Genomic DNA, 23,358 nt, shown 5'->3' on the forward strand with positions numbered 1-23,358 from the left:
AAACCCCAGTTATTTATGCTTTATCGTACTAGATAACGTGAAGGTTGGTTAAGTTTTGTGTACCTGCTCTGATTCATACAGTAGTACTATTCCTGTTCTGTTATTAATGTAATGTGTGATGATAAAAAACCCTAAAATAAGTGGATTTAAGACGTCTGACCGCTTTGAAAGTCGATCAAGTTCAAACCGGCCCTCGACTCTAACGGGTGTAGAAACCAGATTCTTACCCTGGACGATGCGGAGGCCGTCGGCGTGGCGGGGGTGGAGGGAGCGGAGGCGAGGGAGGCGCCGCTGTGGGAGGCCGAGGAGGAGGAGCGGGTGGGCGAGGCGTTGCGGGAGCCCGGTTTGGAGCGTCGACCTCGGGAGCGGAAGGCGGCCAAGCCCTGAGACGCTCCTTCGGGGAGGATGAACTTCTCCCTCAGCTCCAGGTTGGTGCGGCCGCGAGCTGAAGAGAAACACAGACGGGAAAAGACAAATGAGTCGGTGCGATGATGTCAGCTCCAATGGGGGGGGGGGGGGGCGCGGGGTGGGAGGGGCGCGGGGCACAGGCAGCGAGCAGTGTGAGGGAGAGAGTCGGTGCTTCCTGGACTGCAGACATCAGAATCTGTGCACTTTTCGTTTGAGAGTGCACGTGAGCAGGCCGGATGTTTGGAGGGGTGGGGTCGAGGCGCTCAGAGGGTCGTGAGGGCGGATTGGTTGAGTTTTAGAGGCGGAGGAAAGTACGCAACGGAAGTCAGCGAGTCGTCCGCGTCCTGGAGACACACGTCATCGCTGGACACGAGGTCACGGCCCAACGCGGTGGTCTCACTGCACTGCCAGTGAACATTGTCTCCACTACAGGGGTTATTTTCTGGATAAGACGGAAGTAAAAAGCTGCTCACAGAGCGCCGATTGTGTCTTTAAAGGAGCAGGTCGTCTAATGAAGGAATGCTGACAACTGAAGTTCGTTGTGATGGATAGGGAGGACTTTTGTTTTTTTAAACAATCTGATGATGTCATTTGTCCAATATATTTCAATATATCAATAGTCCCATAAGACCTTCTAAATGTCAAGATAACAGCAGGCCGCAGAGGGCTGAAACAACAGCAACAGATACATTTCCATATAGTTGGAGCTTTTCCTGTGCTCACTCAGCTAATGTCACAAAGGTTGTAATGCTGATGTGGGTGCCAGCTGGTTTTAGAATAGGGAAAATAAACTCTGGGCACGCGCCGATGATGACGGAAATGCTAAACGAGAAGTGCAACAGGAGCATTTTTACTAAATGTTGAACCAATCTGTTCAGCAATGGCAAGTGTCTCCCAGGTTTTGTAAAAAAAAAATATATATTTTCTCAGAGTGACGCGCACACTTTCATTGCGTATTTGCATCAAAAACCTCCGAGGGTGGCGGGAGCAAAAAGCACAGCCTCTCTTCTCTCGTTCCTCAGACAAGGTCTCCCATTTCAATTCAGTTGTGCTCCTCGAAGCGGAGGAGCGCCTCAGCATGTCTAGACATTCGCGTGGAGGTCATGCCGCTTTATGCTAAGCAGGAGGGAGCTTCTCCCTTCTTCACAAAGACACTCGCCGGCATTCTCGTACAGAAAGTAGTGCAGCAGCCCCAGCAGATGACAACAAGCCTGGAGAAGCCAGCCACAGAGAAGGGGGGAGAGAGAGAGAGAGAGAGAGAGAAATAAAGAGAGAGCAGTTGAATAACAGAGACTCAGAGGAAGGATGGAAGAGAAACAAAATGAAAGGATGGAAAAAAAGAAAGAAGAGAAAGAGGGAGGAGGAGAAGGCTGCAGTTAGCCGTAGCAGCAGTGCAACTCCTAGCCTCATGGCCACCGTCGCCTAGCAACCCAACAGCAAGCCGGTCAATTAGACGGGTGCACCCTGCAATTACGTCCCCACTCAATGCCATCCGAGCCAGGTGCACCCTGTAATTGTGTAACCAAGCAGCCATCGCATTTAAAGGAGCCACGTTGGAAGCCAGCGTTATTAGAAACCCAGGCTGGCCACGCCCAGGTCTTACTTCACTGTCCCTGTGAAGCATGTCTAGGAATGTTGGCTTTTCTTACACCGAGGGAAATAAAATACAAGTGGTGCTCATTTTAACATGAAAACACAACTATACAACATTTACCTTTATGTTTTATACGCTAGGACTCATCTTGAATTTATAATTCTACTTTTGATTACTTTATATATACACACACACACACACTAAAGAATACAGTAAAGACAATAAAGACCAGGGGGTTGGCCAACCCCTGCTTTGTTGTGAGTGAGAGAAAGCGTGACACAAACATGTGACTTATATCAATGCCTAGACACACACACGCGCACACACACACACACACACACACACACACACACACACACACACAAACCTCACACCAGTAAGAAACGGTACACACACACACACACATATATATAATTATATACATATATATGGCACACCGAGGAGAGCTGTGGTTAAAGATGGAGACTGACAGCTGGATGGACGGATGGAGCGTGAGAGAGATGGAGTGAGAGGAGCAGAGGAAGAGAAAGTGTAGATACCTCGGCAGCAGAAATAGCCAGGAGTGACTGTAACTAAGAGACACAAGAGACAATGTGAAATAACGGCAAGCTCACGGTGGAATGAAGAGTCACACACACACACACTTGGAGTTGGAACTGTGGAATTAATACGTCAAAAATCACACACGCCATAAGCAAACACCCAATCAATGGGAACGAGTATCAGTGACCCCTGAAAAGTGTTTTAAAAGACAGTTCAGGATGTCAGAGCTCGTGATGGGAGGGGTCAGGAGAGCAGAACAGTGGGGAGACATAACGTTAGTCAGGTGATCACAGTCAGCAAGGCACAAGAACAAGGCCAAACCAACAAATCATAGCAGAGGAAGAAGAGCAGTTGAAGATAATGGGACAGAGAGCAAGAAGAAATCTAGAAGAAAGAGAGAGAAACGGAAAAAGAAAGTTGCCAAAACAGACGGAGGGGGCGGATGAAAAGACGGGCAGTTAGGAGAGAGTGAAAGCGTAAGAGATAGAGGAGAAGTCCAACCTATACGAGATGAGATGGAGCTACTGGAATCGGAGCGGAGAATCTTAAGTCCTGGATGTTGCACTGGGGAAAGAGAAAAGGGGAGGGAGGGAGGGAGGGAGGGAGGAAGAGAGAGAGGGGGAGGAAGAGGAAGAGAACTGAGGACCATGCACCATGCAATACTACCGTTTCATTGAAAAGAGAACGAAATAATTAAGACAGAGGAGAGGGGGAGAGAAAACGGGCTGTGCGTGTACAGAAATAAAACGTGTGAGAGGGTGAGATGGCGACCTCAGGACCAAGAGATGGAGAGAGGAACAAAGACACCAAATGTAGACGGCACATGAAGGGAACACAGGAGCGAGGAGCGCGTCACCCCGTCACCTGACAGACCACCCGACAGACCTGTCGGTGAACGTGTCAAGAGCTCCGTGCAGGAGAAACCTTTGAGAGGTGCGCTTGCGTTCGTAAGGAGCAGAGTGAGAGTGTGTGTAGTGTTGGTGCTAGAGCCCGGCCGACATCATCCGGTGTCCGACCGATCTCCACCTTCCAAGATGGTAGCCGACACGTTTCAAGGCCTCATCACGACGGCTGATAAGCCAGATGAAATTGCAGTTGAACAATGTCAGATAAGAATAACGAGATAATTGGTCAATGAAGGACAGATTAATAGATAAAGACGATTGAGCCATTGGTATTAACAGTATTATAATATGGTGTATAGTCCAGATACACTATGATAGTCTTGGTTTACATGACTTGGTGGATGCAGCCTCAGGCACGAAGCTCAGAATAAGGAAACAGGACCAAAAAACGCCTTTTGTGTGGGAATGATTCTGTTTCAAGCTTTTCGATCCGTGCCGTTTAAACAGTGGATCACTGTAATTGTGATCAATAAAGTGTTTTTCACTGTATATCATGATTTACGAGGAGATTCAGCAAGAACGTAATGATGTAATGATGCCACGGCAACGAATCGCCTGAGATGGGTAGTCGAACCCACTCAACTGTAAAATGACACACGTGTATAAATTAACCAAATTTACTTAAAAACATCTCTCTGAGGAATACATTTCCAGTCGGGCTCCAGCGAAGAAAGAATAAGATGCGAGTAAACATCACTCACCTCGGCATGGATCGTTTTTGACCAGGAACTCATCCAGAGCCATCCAGCCACCTCCGACTCTCACCATCACCGTGCTGCGCAGAATCCTCACCAGACGCAGCTGCTGAGAGTCACCGAACTGAAGGGATACGGAAATAAGGAGCAGGAAGGGACCGAGGAAAATGAGGAGAAAGGAGGGCAGGAGATGAGTAAACGGAGTAGAAACAGAAGAGTGGGCAGAAAGAGAAGGAAAAGTAGGACGGATGAGAGAGAGAGGAAATAAATCAGTGAGTAAAACAGTATTTGATAGATGAATATTAATTGAATCACAGCATATCAACGGACTCTGTTCTACTTCATGCAATGAAAAAAAATAAATAAATCAAAAACATGCACCAAATAGTCAATCTGATGATTCTCAGCCCGGTTTCCCCAGCCACCCAAATACAAGCGTTATCATTAATAGTAGAAATCACTGCTATGTTTGGATCTTTGCATTCAAACCGCCGAGCAAAGCACAACTCCAAAGCACCAGCGCACATCTTCTGGATCTCTCCAAGCAGCTCCAGCCCACGAACCACTAACTACCACTTCAGCCACGTCGCCTTCACACTGCGTCTCAACACCAAACACATCACAGCGGGAACAGGACTGGACGGTGAGACCTGCTCACGCGCCGCAAAGCCACAATGGAGTGCTTCGTCGTTGTTGTTGTTTGGTTGTCATTATTTATATGGAATTATGGCAACAACAACAGCACTCTATTTGGTGGGGAGGGCAGGAAGCAGATTTCACACATCCGATCACAGCAGCGGCACTTTACCTGGTTTCCGAGGAAGAACTACAATAAATCCAGCAGACACGGAGCACAGGAACACAAGGAGACAGAAACAGAGCCAGAGTGAACCAACATGTCAGGTAACCGACGGTGTGACAATGGAGAGCATTGAAGAAACTGTTCATGTCTTTGTGTATTTCTGTTACTTGAGCTCAGAATTAGTTGTGTGAGCGAAAAGATGCTGTGAACGTAAATGCCTGTGGATGTTCCGATGTTACAATGTTACGATGTTACGATGTTATGATGATGTTACAATGTTACGATGTTACGATGTTATGATGATGTTACAATGTTCCGATGTTCCGATGTTATGATGATGTTACAATGTTACGATGTTATGATGTTACGAAGTTACGATGTTACGATGTTATGATGATGTTCCGATGTTATGATGTTACGATGTTACGATGTTACGATGTTATGATGATGTTACAATGTTACGATGTTCCGATGTTATGATGATGTTACAATGTTCCGATGTTCCGATGTTATGATGATGTTACGATGTTATGATGTTACGATGTTACGATGTTACGATGTTACGTGCAGAACAAAACTGTCGGCTGACGGACAAATGGAGGTAGAGACAGTGATGACGAGTGAAGCCAGACAAGAAAACATGAGCAAAGACAAGACACACAATCAATGTGACAACAACGAGTTGTGTCGGATTAGTATCCCCAGTGTCCTGCAGTCAGACACTAGATATTATTACACACGTTCTGGAGCGGTGGGAGTTATGGGCCATCCGCTAGGTGCTGCATAGATGCACAGAGACCGCTTGGGGAGCCTTTGGACTCACTGTTGGTTTCAGACTACTTTATTAATCCAACACAATGAAACGAGGCCTCAACCCTCATGGGGTTGTATTTGATGAGGAGCTTTAAAGAGAGAGTTCACCCTCAAATCAAAAATATATACGTCTCCTCTTACCTGTATCTACATTGTGGGTGTTAGAGATATGAGCCTCTCGTTTATAATGGAACTAGATTGCACTCGATTTCGGGCGCCAAGAAGAAATATTCTAGAAATCATGACCCGGTAATTCATCATAATCTCCAGACTTTCTTGTGACCACTTTCAGGTTGGAACTATTTAATTTAATTGAAACTCTCAAGTAGTGAACTCGTCTCCAGCAGCCCAGCAGGGTTCTAAGCAGACACATTTAAAATGGTTGTTAATGTTTTGGTGGCGACTAAGAAGGCTGACAATCCTTGCGGGCTGTGAGATTAGTTACAAACACGTTATAACAATGTAATGACATATGTTACAATACAGACAATTATTAATACACCATGAGATCATGATGTGTGATGGACAAACAAACAAACAATGTGAAGTTATGTTGAGAAGTTAAATGGTGCCTGCTAGACAAGTGAAGACAGACAGTTATTAATAAACTGCCCATTAATCAGAGTTGGGTCAAACAGGGTTTTGAATGGAACAGGTTTTTTATCAGAGTGTAAACGTGTATTGTTCTGTGTAAATGTAAAGCAGGGCTATGGACTAAATAGATACTTCTTTATTTGTTCTATTGATAATTAATTACATTTTAGCAACAAGGAGCTGTCAAAACAAACATATACTGCTAATCTGAGCATGAAGAAGAAAATGACCAAATATTCTTTGCAAATCCGTTTGGACCCAAGTCTGTTAACATTTACAAAACAAGAATTTGCATTGCAGGTAAACATTTCCTTTAGTTTGTAATTTGTGCTCTAAATAACATCAGACTGAGCTGAACTTACCCGGTATTTGTTCTCTCCGATCTGCTCCACTTGGAACCTCTTGGCACATTTACACTGGGCCACCTGCCGAGTCACCTGCACAGCAACAAGCAACACGTCAGTGAATCAAGCAGACTTCTCCCCAGGCATTAGATTAGATTAGAAAACTTCATTAATCCCCAGTGAGGAAACTCATTTGCCACCAAACATTCATACAGACAACAATAGACACAGTCCACAGAGCACAACAGACAAATAACACACTACAAAACAAACACAACCAGAAGAACATGACCATCAGAAAGATGCTAAGTCTAAATCTAAAAACACCTAAAGGTATTCATTAAAAAATCAAACTGCTGCCGGAACAAAGGACCTTCTGACTGGTTCAGTAGAACACTGAGGCCTCCTGAGTCTCAGTGAAAGACCTTCTGAGTGGTTCAGTAGAACATTGAGGCCTCCTGAGTCTCAGTGAAAGACCTTCTGAGTGGTTCAGTAGAACATTGAGGCCTCCTGAGTCTCAGTGAAAGACCTTCTGAGTGGTTCAGTAGAACACTGAGGCCTCCTGAGTCTCAGTGAAAGACCTTCTGAGTGGTTCGGTAGAACACTGAGGCCTCCTGAGTCTCAGTGAAAGACCTTCTGAGTGGTTCGGTAGAACACTGAGGCCTCCTGAGTCTCAGTGAAAGACCTTCTGAGTGGTTCGGTAGAACACTGAGGCCTCCTGAGTCTCAGTGAAAGACCTTCTGAGTGGTTCGGTAGAACATTGAGGCCTCCTGAGTCTCAGTGAAAGACCTTCTGAGTGGTTCGGTAGAACATTGAGGCCTCCTGAGTCTCAGTGAAAGACCTTCTGAGTGGTTCGGTAGAACACTGAGGCCTCCTGAGTCTCAGTGAAAGACCTTCTGAGTGGTTCGGTAGAACACTGAGGCCTCCTGAGTCTCAGTGAAAGACCTTCTGAGTGGTTCAGTAGAACACTGAGGCCTCCTGAGTCGCTCACTGAATGAACTTCTGAGTCCATTAAAAACACAATGTAGTGGATGGCCTTCAAAAGAAATGATTGTTTTTAACTTGGCCCTTGTCCTCTTTTGTATAATGACCTCTAGTGAGTCCGGGGGATCCAAGCATGCATCCAAGCAGACTCGCTGACTTCCCCGTGGCTGGTGGCTCACAGTGTGGTTGACTTGCTGCTCCGCATGCGTAGCGGTTTCTTACCTCGTCCTCTATCTTGTCGGCGTCGGTGGTGGGTCTGTAGGCGTCCTTGTTGGGGTGCAGCGCAGCAACAAACTCGTAGTAATCGATGTAACCATCTCCGTCTCTGTCAAAGATGTCTGCCACGGCTGTCATCTCCAGCTTACTGGTGGGGAACTCTGCACACACGGACAACAAGAAATCAGTCAGTGAATGTCTTTATAACTGTCAGAACAAGACCCCAACCAAATACACCCCATAAACCATCTGAGCCTACTTGATGCCAGGATGCCGTCGATGAACTCCTGCCTTGTGATCTTTCCATCCTGGTCCTTGTCGATGCGTCTGAAGAAGTCCATGACGCGAGACTTCTTGTGGTTCATCCAGCGCATGTACTTCTTCCTCCACACATCAAAGTCAAAGTTGGCAAACTCCTTGAGCTGGAAACAGACAATGCAGACAGTTCTGTGACACTTTTCATGGCACGCGATAGAAAGAATGTGATTCTGAATGTTATTGCTATCATGGACAAGGGAACTGACTATATTGGGATTTAACTTTATTAGAACGGGTACATAACTCAAATGGAGGCTTACCCCGGGTGCATCATGTGGGATATTTTGGCTATGTCACTGCATATGGCTTACATTTTGGCTTTCTTTTTTTTTTTTGGACATTCAACCTCAGTTCCTATAATAAGTCTATAATAAACTGTGTAGCCTAAAAATAAAGACACTCAGATCCTTAAGGACACACATGTCCCCAATGAAACCCATTAAAACCCACATTGACAGCATCAAATCATGCATTCTATTACATCAGGCTTTCCATTTACAGCCCTGCTTTAAAATGCTAGTTTCTACTCGTTTCTTTTAAAGCGGGGCCTTAAAAAGGCTTTGTCTTGAAGAAAAACACCTCTTCCAGTCGGTCCAGACCGTCGTTGAGTTTGCGCTGGCGGTCGAGAGCCAGCAGCCAAACTTGCTGCCACCTGGCACAGAGCTGGTTGAGTCTTGGGTTTCCTCCTGAGAGCTGCATGGTGGCCTGCTGCTGCTGCTGCTGGTGTTTGCCTGTAGAGGAAGCAGAAGGTTAACGAATCCTCGCCACTTCTGATGGACCTTCTGTAATGCGAGCACCCACGCTACCGTCAAAGAGTGGGAGACGATAATATTTGTGCGTCACAAGGTAAACACAGGAGACTTACGGGCTCCTCTCCTCTCAGCCAGGCTGCTGGGAGGCTCAGCTGGTTTCCTCTTGTAGGTCTTCGTCACTTTGTCAACGTCCGGCTGCTTCCTCGTCATCTCCTCCATAAACATCTAAGAACAACAAGCACCAGAAGTGTACCAAACTGTTAATGGACAGCATAAACACATTCAGGTTGAACTCCATCGAGCGACGCATTAAAAAGCCTCACAACCATGCTTTTTGAGGAGAGGAGTCAGTGAAGCCCACCTGGTGTTCTGTGATGAGGGTTTTGAGTTGTGGGATGTCCTGAGGAAGCGGCTCTGTGTCCTTCTGGACCAATGTGGTCTCAGCGAACTGGAGCCATGACAGCAGCTCCTCTAGCAGGTTGGCGTTGTTGAGCACCTCGGTCAGAGCCGTCTCCAGCCGCTGCTCGTGCTGTTTGGCCCACGTCAGCACCTGTAGAGCGGAAGGTGCCGATTAACATTTGAATATTTCTGTCTAGTTATCATGTTATTTGTCGCATGTCCTTAGTTAATAACCCTCTGAGACCCAAAACCCGCCAGCGGTTTTCATCAGAACTTCACCGTTTACCCTAGCCAGAAGCTGTAAAAACACAATTTTCATATTTTTGACGGTCCTTGAACACATCACGTGCGATGAACACTTCCATCAGAAAAAGGAACCAAAACGAAGCTTAACATTGTGATATTTCATGAAATTTCCTTTTATTCTACAGGTCTCATTTTAAAGAAAACAGATCCTGTAAAAAAGATTGAATTCTGAGGAAGAGACAAACACGTCGGCAGGTTTGCAGGCTGAGACAGAGTAGAGGTTATTAAGAAGATGTTAATACTAATATAGCACGTAGAGCCTCCATTCTTTTTCAACATTGGTGACACTTGTGGGCACTAAAATACATTTAATATTTTAAAGACGTTGACAACTTGCATATTTTTTGCTTTTATAGGATTTATGGCATAACTATTATTCTGCACAAAAGACATTTTAGAGTTCTCTCTATTTCTAGTCATGATTGTGTTGTTTCCATAGGGGTGCAGGACTTATATATTGCAGTCAAAAAAAGATCGCAGAGAAAAAAATGTCCCAGTTGCAAAAACAACTAAATAAAGGTTAACTGGAGGTCAATAAAACGGTCCTTCCCAAACACAAACCATGAAGCTAAAATGTTGGAAGGAGGAAACAACATTTAACCGAGGATATTATTAATAAACCTCCTCCTCACCTCCTCGAAGCGTGCCCTGATGATGGTGATCCAGTGCTTGATGGTGGTGATGGAGTCGAGGTGACAAACAGTCAGGATGCCTTCTCCCATTCCGGCAGCCTTGTTGACGTCCGTCCTCTTCTCCTCCACGGTGCCCATGAAGTCGCGATGCGTGTGCAGCAGCGCCTGCAGAGTCTCGGCCTCTTCGGGGAGGACGCCGCGGAAACGCAGCGTCTGCTCGGCCTCGGAGAGCCACTCCAGAAGGACCTGTATCGCGGTGCGAAACTCCTCCGCCTGATGGAGAAAAGGGTCATTGGTAAGGAGGCGGAAAGAGGGCATTGGTGTCCTGTGCCGTATTGGAGATTTGAATCAGCAGTGCAGCCTGCTCTCTGACCTGCTTGAGGGCCTGCTGGAGGCGGGTTTGCTTCGTGACCGACAGAGCGCACACTGTATCCCAGCGGTTGCTGAGCTCCTGAACCTGAACTTTGACCCACGCCGTGTCATCGCGGCCGGTATCCATCAGCTCCCGAGCCGAGCGCTTCAGAGCCTGAACGCTGCTGGTTCTCTTGCCCAGCTCTTTTTGGAAAGCCTGCAGGTTTCGGACATCAATAGCGTCAGACTCTTATTACCCTCTCGAACGCATTCAACGAGCACAGTTCTGTTTACGCACCTTATGCGAGTCCATGAGGTTGGACACCAGATCCAGATCTCCGTGAACGGGCAGGTCTTCAGCCAGCTGGGGCTCTACCCGGTACAACCAGTCCACCAGGGCCTGGAGAGCCTCTGCAAACTGTCCGGAGAACAGCAGAGCCTCCTCCAGCTTGTGTTGTCTGGAAAGAGGAGCGAAAACAAACGTCTGTTCATAATCACATCCACATCTGTAATGAACAGCTGGGGGAATGCCAGTTCCATTGTGCGTCCGTCAACCCCTTTACCTCTCTACGCTCTTGCCACACACGGTGTCCCACTTGTCGCGGACCTCTCCCACCAGGTGGTCCATCTTCTGGGTGTCTGCCGGCAGCTGAGCCTTGTCCCTCATGGCCCTCCCGGACCTCACGGTCGTGTCGTAAACCGGCTGCTTTGACCCCAAAGCTTTCTGGAACTCCTGGATGGGTGAACCGAGGGAGGAGAAGAAAGATTTGTAGACTTGGACGCAATATTAAGAGAAAATGGTGTGCGAAATGACTGCCTTGCAGTACCTTGTGTTTGGCCAGTTGTACTTTGATCTTGTCCGGCTCGTTTGAGATCTCCAGCTCGGAGTCCAGTCTTTTCTCAGCCTCTTCTAGCCAGTCTGTTAGCTTCCTCCAGGCCTCGTGGAACTGAAGAAAGAGAGTCAGAGCATGTCATTTAAATGGATACACTCTCTCAGAAAGAGGTCAATATCAATTCAACTCTTTCCTAAACAATTTAAATGTTCGCAATTTAGATTTATAATCAGATTATTTTGTATCGTTTAGCTGAGAGTATTACCAAGAATGACTTACAATGAGTTTTAGTGCAGTATAAAACTGACCTTAAATAGCAGAGAGACATTAAGGTAAACCTCTCATGTTCATGTTGCCAGTGATTTATGACTGTGCCTTTGGTCTTAATGAGATAACATCAGCATTGAGTACCCCTTTACTACAATAATGGTTCAGTACCTGTTTGGCACGCTTGCGGGCCTCATCGAGGTGTCGCCCGCGGTCCAGTGACCTCTGGACCAGCTTGTCCCAGCGGGCCTGGACGCTAAGCAGCAGGTTCTTGATGAGAACAACGTCCTGCTTCAGGCTGGCAAAGCGGAGCTGCGAGCCGGCCTTCTCCAGAGCCAGGACCTGCTCTCTGTGGGTGTTCACCTCGTTCACAAATACCTGGGAGTGCAGAAGGAGTTTGGGAAAAATGTAACGACTGAGGCATCTTTCAGTTTCTAGTGACTGAGGAAGGTCTGGTACCTTGTGCTCATCGATCTGGAAGAGGACAGTGTCCAGTATGAGGCTGGGGGCTGGGCCATGTTCAGGGTCTGCTCAGCCTGGGTCAGCCAGTTGATGGTGTCCTGGCAGAGACGTCTGGAAACCTGTGGCCAAGGAAACGGCCTCTTCCAGCTTTGCCTGGAGGGGTTTGAGAGTTTAAATGTAAAAACAAAACAACAAATCATCAGAAGTCCTGAGAGAAAACACACTAAACTCACAAAAGTCAGGTCAATTTTAAAACGTCTACTGGGGTCTTACCTTGCGGTCATCCATCTTGGTGTTAAAGCTGGCCCACTTGTTCTGCAGGCATGGCCAGGTTCTGCTGGGTCTGGGTGGTACCGGGTCCTGCTTCTTCTCCTCCGCGAGCCAGCAGCATGGACTCTCCTTGATCCAGCAGACGGTGGTACTGGTCCGCTCGCTGGACAGCTGGGCCTGAAGCTCCTGCAGACGAAGAGGACGGAAAAACGTGAATCGACCCTAAAAGGTGAGCGTTGTTGTCTCTCGCTGGTTGGTTGGGAACAATGGAAGCCATTTAAGATTCGTAATCGCCATGTACCAAACGTCTCTGTGTGAGTAGACAATCATTCACTTTTTGTGACTTCCATAACAAATGAAGCAGAAATACAGAAGGGATGTGAATGGCTTTGAAGGTTTGCATTTATAGACATTCAGGTGTATGGATTTGTGTAGAGGATAGTCTGAGCATAAAGGTTGATGGGATTCTCTGTTACCAGGTGTTGCTGGAGCTGCTCCCTGGCCGTTTCGGGCAGGCCGCCTGTTGGCTTGGCGGCGGACAGCTGGCTGTCCGTCCTCCTCAGCCACTGAAGGAACTCCTCCAACTCGCCATGGAAACCTTCAGCCTACGCAGTAGAAATTAATCAGTTTGAGTATCATGAAAATATTATAAAAGCCATTGTTATTCATAAGCACTAAGATCTAACTTCTTCACTGTACCTGCTGCAGGGCGGCCTCCAGTAGCTTCTGCCGCTCTTGGGTCTTGAGCAGAAGGCTCTCCCAGCCCTGGTTGAGATGGTCCAGCTGGTCCCTCAGGTGGCTGGCCTCGTCGCCGGGAGAGGACTCCAGCAGCTCGGCGCCCGCACCGTTCACGTTCTCCACGGTGGCGTGATGGGATAGAACGTCGTTACGCAAAACCTAGGGCCCAGAGGACGGAGAGCGAAATGAATTACACAGAACGTGTAAGAGCTGGTTTTTTTAAAGCTAAACTGACACAAGAGGTCAACCATTCTTGAGAAGAAACCACATTATGGCTTCAGGGCATCGGTGGGTTTCATTAGCACAATGTAAAGAGTCAAACTATCTTTAGGAAACAACCTGTCTTCACTCTACAACGTCAGCCAGATCAAGGCGAATAACTCACAAGATGAGGACAAATATTTACTTTTTCACTTTGTAACAAATGCAGACATACGTGGTGTTTAGCCAGCTCGATTTCGATAGCTTGGGGTCAGAGCTACTGGTCGCTGTGTGTCCAGAGTGGTGTGTGTGTGGTTGAGCCAGGCCTGCACCTCAGACAGGGCATGCTGGAACTGACCCCAGGGCCAGCAGGGCGCCCTCAAGCTTGTGCTGTGGAGGAGGAGGGACAGAGGTTCAGGCTTAAAAATAGGAACTCAAATATTCGGACTGTAATGAGAGGCAGCTGTCAAACACATGCGATCCTCCAGAATGCCGACAAAGACCAGCATTGTCAACTCCCAAGGAAACGGTGGGGCTGAGAGCCGGAGGTCAGCTACGGTATCGAGACAGGTTTTTGTTTTTTGGTTTGTTCAGTGATGCAGATTCTAACTCCGCTGTCACATGTGGTTTCATTACCTGTCTGTGGGTAATTTTATCACCCAGGTTTTCCCAGAGGTGTCGGAAGCTCAATCAGTGGCTCCTGGATCATGTCCCGGTCAGTATGGTCTGACACCTTCTTCAGCAGCAGCTCCCCCTGGTGGCAGAGCTTCTCCATGTCAATCTGCTGCTGGTAGACCTCCACCTTGTACTGCTGCTCGGGGGGAATGAAAGGAGGAGAGGAGGAGTAGTGATTGTACATATCTGATCCCTGGGTATCTAAAAATCATGTTAAGGAAAAAAACAACTCTTGCCAACCTTAAGCTCTTCAATCTGCTGTTTGACAGTTCCCAGATCAGTTCCCACAGGTGACATTTCGCACAGCTTGATCACTGCATTGTCCAGGTAGTCAAACATAGACTGGAAAAATGCAGAAAGAACTGCGTCAACATCAACGGGACAACAATTGCGTAACATGAAAATGTTGGCCCGAAGACCACAATAAAACACTCAGGAAACATCTGGCCCAGTTAACTACAAACCTGCAGTGCGTCCTGATACTGCACGGACGCCGTCATGGCCTCCTCAAGTCTCTCCATCCTCTCTCTCCACGTCCGGTTCAGGCCCTCCCAGGCAGCGTTCATCTGACAGACGGGAAGTCGTGTTAGTGGGGTCAACATGTAGCGGAGAAACCAGAAGCAAATTCACTTGGTGTTCATTTTCTCACCTCATCGATGGTCTTCTTGACTTCAGGTTTCTCAGTTTCTCCACAGGCAAAGATGAGGTCGGCTCCGAGGGTCCTGACAAACTCCAGCTCCTCCCTCAGGCCGTCTGTCTCGGCCTTAATAGCCTGGTGGACCGATAGAGGGATTTTGAATAGTAAACGACATTTAAATAATGAATCACTACAGATTGCATTTCTCCCCTCGTGCCCTCCATACCTCAGCAGCCTCAATCTGTTGTTTGATGAGTGAAGGGTCCACGCCGGGGTCCTCCAGCTCTTTCACGATGTCCTGGGAGTCTCGCAGCGTGCTCAGCAGCGCCGCCACGTCGGCCCAGAACTTCCCGGCCAGGTCCAAGACGTCGTTGAGCTTCCCCTCCCGCTCCTCGGCCCGCTGCCGGATCTCATCCCACAGGGAGCGCAGGCGCAGGAGGCGGGTCCGAACGGCTGGAGGAGAGAGGGATTTGAGTTTAAACAGGCTGCTCGAGAAAAGGCAGTGGGATAACACTGGGAAAAAAAAACTTCTTTGGTATTCGTCATGTCATGTGAAGAAAAGCAATAATAATGTTTTCTTTGTTTGAATGTTGCCTTCTAGTTGCAAGTTATGTCTCACATCAGGCCACTCCCACTATCGCTGCACAGAGAGGCCTTTTATATTTTCCCGAAGCGTGGACGCTGGAGTCCTTCCGAGGTCAATATAACAAAGACACGTGTGTGTGTGTGTGTGTGTTGTCTCACCACATGGTAACATTGGAAGAAATATGGAGAGCCTCACTGCATTTCAAGATTCGACAAGGTCTGGTCTTCCCCGCTGGCTTTGTGCCAGTAACACAGTGACTTACACTGGCCAGTGATTGTTCAGTGAGCAAACTAGTTGGGACTAATATTTACGTGTGCCCCCATCTTCTGACTTGATCGTGTGATGTTTTGCTCCAGTTAAAGCCAAGTAAGTCCCTACTAAAGAGTTGGCAGCACTGTTTAGTTATATATCTGTTTATTTGGCTCATCAGTGAGCCAAGTCCAAAGAAGGGTGAACTTTAAATGAATTATAAAAGTGTGTGTTTGTGTGACTCCCTCATCTGGTTGTAACACATGGCCAGTCGACTGCCCTGCACACGTCGAACCCGTCCCAGACTCTCACCCTGAGCCGCCGGGTCGTCGTGAGCAGCTCGCCCGATGAGCTCCTCTCCGCGGGCGCAGAGGGCGGAGAAGCTCGGCAGCAGTTTGTCCAGCTCCAGCCCCTGGGCTCGGTGCTCCGCCAGCTGCTCCCTGATCTTCTCCACCTCCGCGGCCACGGGGGGAGGCTGTCGCAGCCGCTGGGCCGCCCCCTCCAGGGTCTCCAACAGGGGGTCCATCTTGTCGTGAAACTGGGGACGGAAGGAGAGTTGGAATAAAGTATTATTGAGAGGGGGAGGAGAGAGTGTGTTGAGGGGGCTGGGTTTGGGTTTCTGACAGCCGGGTGACATTTTGAAAGTGGGAAAATACTGAGATATTATGTGGGTGGTCAGCCATCTGTGGCAGAACTTTTAGACTTTTCTTGAATCATTTATCGAATATCTGATTTCAACAGGGGATGGAGAACAACCGGACAGTTCTACTATATTTGATATCTCAATATTGCACCTTCAGCGTTTCATCCAGGCTGTGCAAATCAGACAAAGCTGGATCTACCACACAAGAGGAAGCTGCTAACTCACTACGCTCAGTCCAGGGACAAATATGATACAGTTTATAGGGAGGTGACGGGCTTTCCTTTATGCATCCGAAGGAAGTCAGATTGCTTTATCGCCAAACAGCACAACAAATCTCATCTAGCTACAAGTGATACAAAAGGACAGCTATCAAGGACATCAATCAAGCCAGTCTGAGACTAAGACACTACTGGGAAGCGTTGTCTCAGTTTTAGACTAGGCTTAACACAAGTCTACAAACATTTCCTAACAGTTTTATTGTCACTCACGGTTGGCAGACACATGATTTGGACCATTATGTAGATTATATCAAGCTTAAAGGGATAGTTCAAATGTTTTGACGTGGGGTTGAATGAGGTACTCTTCCACAGCACGCCCTGCCGTTATCAACGCTCCCTTCAAAGCCACCAGACTCCCTTGACAAACAAAGGATGGTCGACCGCTTCCTCCATCGGTTAGTTTGAAATATTGTGTGATTTTTATGTTTGAAGGAGTTTGTTCAGATTCACCAGTCACACCACAACAGAGACAAAGTAACCCATGAAGGCAGCGGTAGACCAGGATTCTTGTGGCTCTGAAGAGAGCACAGACAGTCCATTTGGAAATGGCTGTCTGACGACAGTGAAAATATTCTAAATGTAGCAGGAAACTACACTGACTAATATGGTGAAGTAATGAATCCAAACTGTCCCTTTAAGTGGAGATTTAACTGGAAATCTCAAGCATAACAATTTTTCGAAACAGTAATATTCTCGACAGCATTTACCCTTTGCGATAAACTGAAATCTGGTTAGATTAGTACTTGATTAGTACTTGTATTAGTAGAGATTCATATTTGATTAGTCGACCAAATCATGTGGTTGAAACTGCACGCCGAGTGTCAGTCAGTGTCTTACCTCTAACAGCTGGGTGATTGCAGTGAGCAGTGGCGATGGATAAAATGATGGTGGGGAGGGGGGGGGGGGGGGGGCAACACACACACACGGCACATCCACAATGAACGAGGGATGGGATGGTGGAGGGTTGCAAGGATGAGGGGTGGACGTGATGAGGGAGATTGAGGTTAAAGGAGGAGAGACAAGGAGGTGGTGGTTTAGGATGGAGAGGGATGAGGACAGTGTGAAGGTGCAGGTGGAGGAGGAGACACATGAATTGGGTTTGACAAAGGGCCGGGGGGTGGAGAAACAATACAATGAGTTAAATCAGAGACATGCACAGAGTACAAAACTGTCAGGCAGCAACAACATTCCAATGGTGTCTCATGAGATGAAGCCCGAAGAGAAAGTCAAATAACCGGAAAGAAAACTAAACACCAAAAGACGACACAATGTGATAAGAGACAAATCTACGTAAATGATACAGCAAGGCTACAAACTGCTAGCTGTATCAGCTTAAAACATAAGATATAAACTAAAGTTAAATATACAAAACAAAGTCAAGAAATTATTTCAGAAAAGCAAATCAAAATAAAGCTTTCACTGAACTCCTAACTTTGCACAATAAATCCTTGTTATCATCTCCAGCAGTACACAAACACACACGTAGACCTCATGCTGCTTCATAGTCACATCTCGTCTGAGGCTGCAGACGCCGTCTATCATGCTATGAACAGACCTGGGTCAAACCACATTCACAAATTAAGGCAAATTAAGGTAATTTATACACAAAACGTAATTTGAGTTTCCTAAGTTGACTTTCAAACAACTCACGTCAAAGCCTTCCGACTTCCTGGTACCCAAGAAGATTAAATTAAAAGACCCAGGTCTGCAGTTAAAACACATTAGCATTAAAACGGTTTGCAATTAGTCCTCGGTGACGCACCTGTGCAGACTGGGACACAGCCTCGTCTAAGGTCGTTGCACGACCTTTGACCCCCTCTTTGATGGCCAGGTAGCGCCTTCCGGCCTCGGTGTAGCGCTGCGTCACCGCGGCCCCCTCCTGGAGGCTGAGCTCGGCCAGCTGGGGCCCGATCTTCAGCAGCTTGTCGATGTGGGGCTTGTGCTCTGCGATGGACTCCCTGAGCAGCTAAAGAGGCGAGTGACGGGACAGAGAGAGGAAATTAAGAACGTGTCACAAATAAGGTCAGAACGCTGGGCGAGAAAGGATTCTGGATCCTCTCACCCTCATCTGGTCCTGCTGCAGTCGCAGAGCGTCCGTGTCGATGGCCGGCGGTGGCAGCTGGGGGATGAGGGATTCGGTCTCGACCAACCACGGCTCCAATTCTTCGTAGGTCTCCCAGAATCGAGCGACCAAAACCTGGGCCTGCTCCAGGGCCGAGAAGCGCTCACTGTGTCTCTGGCTCACCGCGTCGTAACGAGCACTGAGGGAATCCGTCTTCACCTGACGGACACGGAAAAAACGAAGACGTGAAGATATTAGTTAGCACTTTTCACCGTTGAATTGAGTCGTGTACCTCGTACAGTCCGTCTTCTCCCTGTTACCCATCTACAGACACTCAAATCCCTTCATGTTCAGTCTCCGTCAGTGACTCACTATCAGTGCGTCCTTCTGGGCGTTGCTGCACGTCTCCATGATGTCGTCTCTGGAGCCGAGCAGCTGATCCACGGTGTCTTTGTGTCGGATGATGTCGATGTTGAAGGCCCGCTGCACTTGCATCTGGGCCACAGTCACGTCCGGCTCCAGGCTCAGCGGCCCCAGAGACGCCAACTTGCGCTCCGTCTCCCTGACCCAGGCCAGTTCCGCATCCACTGCTTCCTCGTACTGGAGGGAGGAGTCAGCGATTAGCAGATTGAAGTGCTCCCAGGCTAATGGAACGTTAACGTGGGTTAGAAACGGTTGCAGTACCTGTTGTGACCTCTGGATGGCAGCTTGTACCAGCTGCACTCGCTGAGTGATGGTTTCGGCAGACTGGCGGTAGCGCTGGTTGGCATCGGCGACCAGGCGGTCCAGGCCCTCGCGGGCCCGCCACGGCACCAGATCCAGCAGGGCGTTGCCCACCTCGTTCACCGTGTCCAACACCAAGCGCTTCTCCGCCGACACTTTCTTCAGCTCCTGCAAAAGTGGAAGTGGGGGATTAGTTTTACAAAGAAAAGGCTGCTAAACGTGACTGAATGACATTCAGCGCAACAGGTTTGGTTTCTGCCAAACTGATAAAAGCTGAACATGTTGTACAGTGGAAAAAAAACTGTGGATGGCAATCATTTCAATAGCTTTTATAAACTGTTATCGAGTTCCCCACCAAAAAACCTTAATGCCCACTCACACCCAGTTACTGTGGTAACTCCTCTGTGGGTGGGTTGACACTGGAACGGCGGAAAATGTCATCAGAGACAGGCGCTGTCATAAAAATAGCTGTTCCTTTCAAATAATGTTTATTTATTCTATTATGGGAAATAAAAATCGTATTTAAAACGCTGATGATCGAATCTAAACACATTGGTTACATACAGTCGAGGACCCATCAATCATTTTGTAAAGCAGGAGTTTTGTTTCTGAATGTCTGAAACAAAACTGGATGAAGAGAATGTCCCAAACCTACATGTTTTAACACAAAACAGTCAAAAGACTCAAATAAGTTGCCACTGGAAGTTTCTAATTGTCCTTCATTTCTACAAACCCGTTGAAAAAATAAATGGATATTCAGCTTGTCCTCCACCCACCTTCTGTCTGTCTTGGTAGGCGGGCGTGGCGTCGGGCTCCACATTGCTGAGCTCCGCCTCAACACCGTCCAGCCATTGGTTTAGGTCGTCGTGGGCGCTGGCGAATCGCGTGGCCAGCTGCAGGGCCTGCTCCAGGGTGCGGAGGGCCTTGCTGCTGCCGGCCGTCATCTCGGCGTAGCGGGTCTTGATGCCATCCAGCTTCTCCTGGATCAGGAGGACCTCCTCGCCTGCAGGAGGACACGCAGGTCGGGGTCACGGTTCGTCAGAGCCGTGACGATGCAACAGGGTATAGAAGACTTCTAGCTTTTCGAATTTACTTTTTTCTCTACTCTTTTATTCAGATTAAGTAAATAAATAAGATGGTCAAAGTAAAAGTATGTGCGCACCACTTTGGGTCTTCTTCTAATATTATCTCATAATATTCACCATAACAAACATGACCTTACAGCGTCACTGATACCGACAGATCCTCTCATTTGTTTAAATAAGTGCATCATGAGATAAACCAACAACGAGCTCGCTAACAGAGCTAGCAGGCTAACATGATGTAATGTGATGTAAACGTGTGAATCTACAACATTCAGAGAATACAGAACATCTGCTTCATTAATCTGGATGCTAATGTATCAAAGATACTTTTCCAGCACAAATGTAGGATTTACAGAGAGAAAGGTGAGGAGTCGGAGCCTACCTGTGGTCTGCTTTAGTAAGGCTTGTCCATTCTTGATGGCCTGGTCCACGGTCTTCTTCCTGCTCACAATCTCTTCATTTAGAGACTGAGGGGCGAGAGCGAGTGGAAGTTAACCTCGAGAACACAGAAGATATCTTTCTCACCGGTTCAAAGAACAAAATCCTTTATTTAACCGTTCAAGTCATGAAGGTACACCAGTGTGTTTGTGCTGCATGTCTTTGCTTTGTACTAGTGGAGCAAAAGATAACATATCAAAGGTACCAAAGGATTTATTTACTGTATGTATATAAAGAGCATTTACTTGATTAAAAAAAAAAAAAATGCTAGAAATATACTTTTCCCTAATTCATAGCTACGGTTAGCAAAAAAAAAAGTAATAAAAAAGTTATACAAATATATATATATATTACTTTAATTCTAGATGTACACTGAAGCCCTTTTCCTAATAAATGTACTAACGTCTGTTCCCATGTTTTGGGAGGATTAACTGGAGTGTGTTAATGAAGTCGTACCAGGGCGTGTTTGTGCTGCTCGGCCAGCAGCTGATGCTGGTAGCTGTTGACGGAGACCTGACCCAGCCTCTGAGCCACCTCAGCCAGCCAGTTCAGCACCTCTACCTCCTCCTCCCCAAACAACTGGGCGTTAGCCAGTGCCTGCTCCAGCATGCCTGCCCGTCGGGAGCACCAATCGGTGAGCTCCGAGTGACCCGACCTCAAGGCCCCCCACTCGCTCGCTCAGCCAATCGCAGTCGGCCGCGCAGCTGAGCGGTGTCAGCGATTGGCTAAGAGACTCGAGGCGGTCGACCTCGGCTTGGCGCGAGGACACGTCCTCTTGGACCGCCTGGGAGGTGTGTGTGCGCGCGCGTGTGTGTGTGTGTGTGTGTGTGTGTGTGTGTGTGTGTGGAGGTGCGTTTGTTTGAGGGGAAGGTGAAAGGAAGTGAGAAAAGAACAACAAAACAGAAACAAGATGGATAAGAACTCATAATATGAGCATGCAAATGACAAATCATAGAAAAACAGGAAATCATAAACATCAATGAATGAATGAACAAATGAGTAGAAGAACTTAAATCACGGGAATGAAAACTAAAAACTCAACTTGAAATGGACTTAGAGGTTGTTTGAGTTGGAAATGTATGATCTTCAGTTACGTGTAAATTAAGTGTAAGGGCATTGTATCAAGACTGAATGGGTGTATTCTATTCTGAATTATCCTCTACGGCATTCTCAGTTCAAACAGTGCAACTGGATTACCAACAATATTTAAAAGGTAGTTAAGTAAATCACCAAGTATATTTACAATGGTAAATCTAATGAATGAGACATGTTCAGCCTTTACTTTGCCAAGCAATTAAACAATTAAAGGGCCGCTGTGTAGCATTTAGGGGCACCTGTTACCAGAAATAGAAACAAATATTCAGATTTTTTTTGTTAGCTTAGAATGAGCCCTTCATGTTGCACCGCCATGTTTCTACAGTAGCCCATAACGGACAAAAGAACCACAGGCTCTAAGAGAGAGCCTTTCACGTTACCTGAAGGCCAACGTCGAGATGCCTCTTAATCCTACACACTGCTCCTTTAAGAGCATCTTCAACCGGCCTGGTCCTAAGTTCAGGGGTTGGGGGACGGTGTGCTTTTTTATTTCAATGACACTCTCTGAGAAAAGGTCTCCTGCTCATTGACGCACATACACGTCAACCTCCTCCGTAACAGGGGGCCCCAAACGGTACCTTGTGCTTGGTGATCTGCTGGGTGATCTTGGCCGTCTGGGTTCCCATGGGCTCGGCGGAGCCCAGGCGTCTCTCGGTGGCACTGAGCCATTCTCCCAGTGGCTCCAGGGCTTCGTGGAACTGAAGAGCCAGAACCTGCAGCTCCTCCAACTGCCGCTGCCTGAAGGACGGGAGGGAGGAGGAGATTTTATTGGTATTTTATTGCTATCACAGATTGTTCTCGCTAGACTTGATTTTGCATCATAACATCTGTCGTCTTTGTTTAGTTTTTTTTCTTCTACAAGTTTTTCTTCTTCACAGTTTATTAAATGTCAGTGGCGTTTTTATTATATATTATATTACATTTCAAGGAATTTCATGAACAGAAAAAATTGATTATCGTTGCGTGTTTGACAAAGAAAAAGACGGCGCTTTTGCTCCGAGAACACACATCTGTCTTTTTGTGCGTGTAAACTGAAGCTCTTGTGTGTATAGACTTTAAATAGTTCATACGAGACAGCATGCCTTACATGAATGTTTTATTATTATATCATGACTACTTTACACAAGATCATCAGAGATATGAAACCTCTTCACTGTGCTTTACGAGTGTGCACTCGCACTCCAAACCCCCCAAAGAATAATTTATTTCCCCAGTGAACAGCAGAGCTGATGAAATTACTCGCGGGCCACCGGGACCAAAAGTAATGAGACTCTTCTTTTAGTACTCTGGTGCTCGACGGAGCCACACAGGCCAAACAACAAACAACCGCCACCAATTACATATTTACAGCAAGACAAATCTGTAACATTTTGCTTTCTGGGATGTTAGCTGTGTTGCTGTTTATGATAAAAAGGACAGAATTGATCAAAATCAGCGAGACACAGAACTAGAATCCAAAG

At 47.2% G+C, this 23,358-nt stretch overlaps 1 protein-coding gene across 1 annotated transcript in view; it reads right to left on the reverse strand.

The window, feature by feature from the left end:
- The window catches only part of macf1a (microtubule actin crosslinking factor 1a), a 124,876-nt gene that overhangs the window by 4,145 nt on the left and 97,373 nt on the right, over nt 1–23,358 (reverse strand). The window contains 42 exon segments of the mRNA XM_034544444.1: nt 228–445; nt 4,152–4,269; nt 6,717–6,791; nt 7,905–8,059; nt 8,158–8,320; nt 8,796–8,947; nt 9,082–9,193; nt 9,330–9,518; nt 10,306–10,578; nt 10,679–10,873; nt 10,955–11,114; nt 11,220–11,389; nt 11,484–11,603; nt 11,928–12,134; nt 12,216–12,259; nt 12,262–12,319; nt 12,321–12,371; nt 12,492–12,539; nt 12,541–12,647; nt 12,650–12,674; nt 12,965–13,093; nt 13,188–13,385; nt 13,663–13,702; nt 13,704–13,786; nt 13,788–13,817; nt 14,064–14,108; nt 14,110–14,238; nt 14,343–14,444; nt 14,567–14,668; nt 14,752–14,874; nt 14,966–15,192; nt 15,887–16,112; nt 17,333–17,341; nt 18,258–18,461; nt 18,558–18,776; nt 18,930–19,157; nt 19,242–19,448; nt 20,057–20,283; nt 20,748–20,832; nt 21,260–21,469; nt 21,471–21,587; nt 22,477–22,636. Of these exon segments, the coding sequence (XP_034400335.1) occupies nt 228–445; nt 4,152–4,269; nt 6,717–6,791; nt 7,905–8,059; nt 8,158–8,320; nt 8,796–8,947; nt 9,082–9,193; nt 9,330–9,518; nt 10,306–10,578; nt 10,679–10,873; nt 10,955–11,114; nt 11,220–11,389; nt 11,484–11,603; nt 11,928–12,134; nt 12,216–12,259; nt 12,262–12,319; nt 12,321–12,371; nt 12,492–12,539; nt 12,541–12,647; nt 12,650–12,674; nt 12,965–13,093; nt 13,188–13,385; nt 13,663–13,702; nt 13,704–13,786; nt 13,788–13,817; nt 14,064–14,108; nt 14,110–14,238; nt 14,343–14,444; nt 14,567–14,668; nt 14,752–14,874; nt 14,966–15,192; nt 15,887–16,112; nt 17,333–17,341; nt 18,258–18,461; nt 18,558–18,776; nt 18,930–19,157; nt 19,242–19,448; nt 20,057–20,283; nt 20,748–20,832; nt 21,260–21,469; nt 21,471–21,587; nt 22,477–22,636 (5,740 nt within the window).

This window comes from Cyclopterus lumpus, chromosome 11, assembly GCF_009769545.1.
Source record: "Cyclopterus lumpus isolate fCycLum1 chromosome 11, fCycLum1.pri, whole genome shotgun sequence".
Taxonomy (NCBI): domain Eukaryota; kingdom Metazoa; phylum Chordata; class Actinopteri; order Perciformes; family Cyclopteridae; genus Cyclopterus; species Cyclopterus lumpus.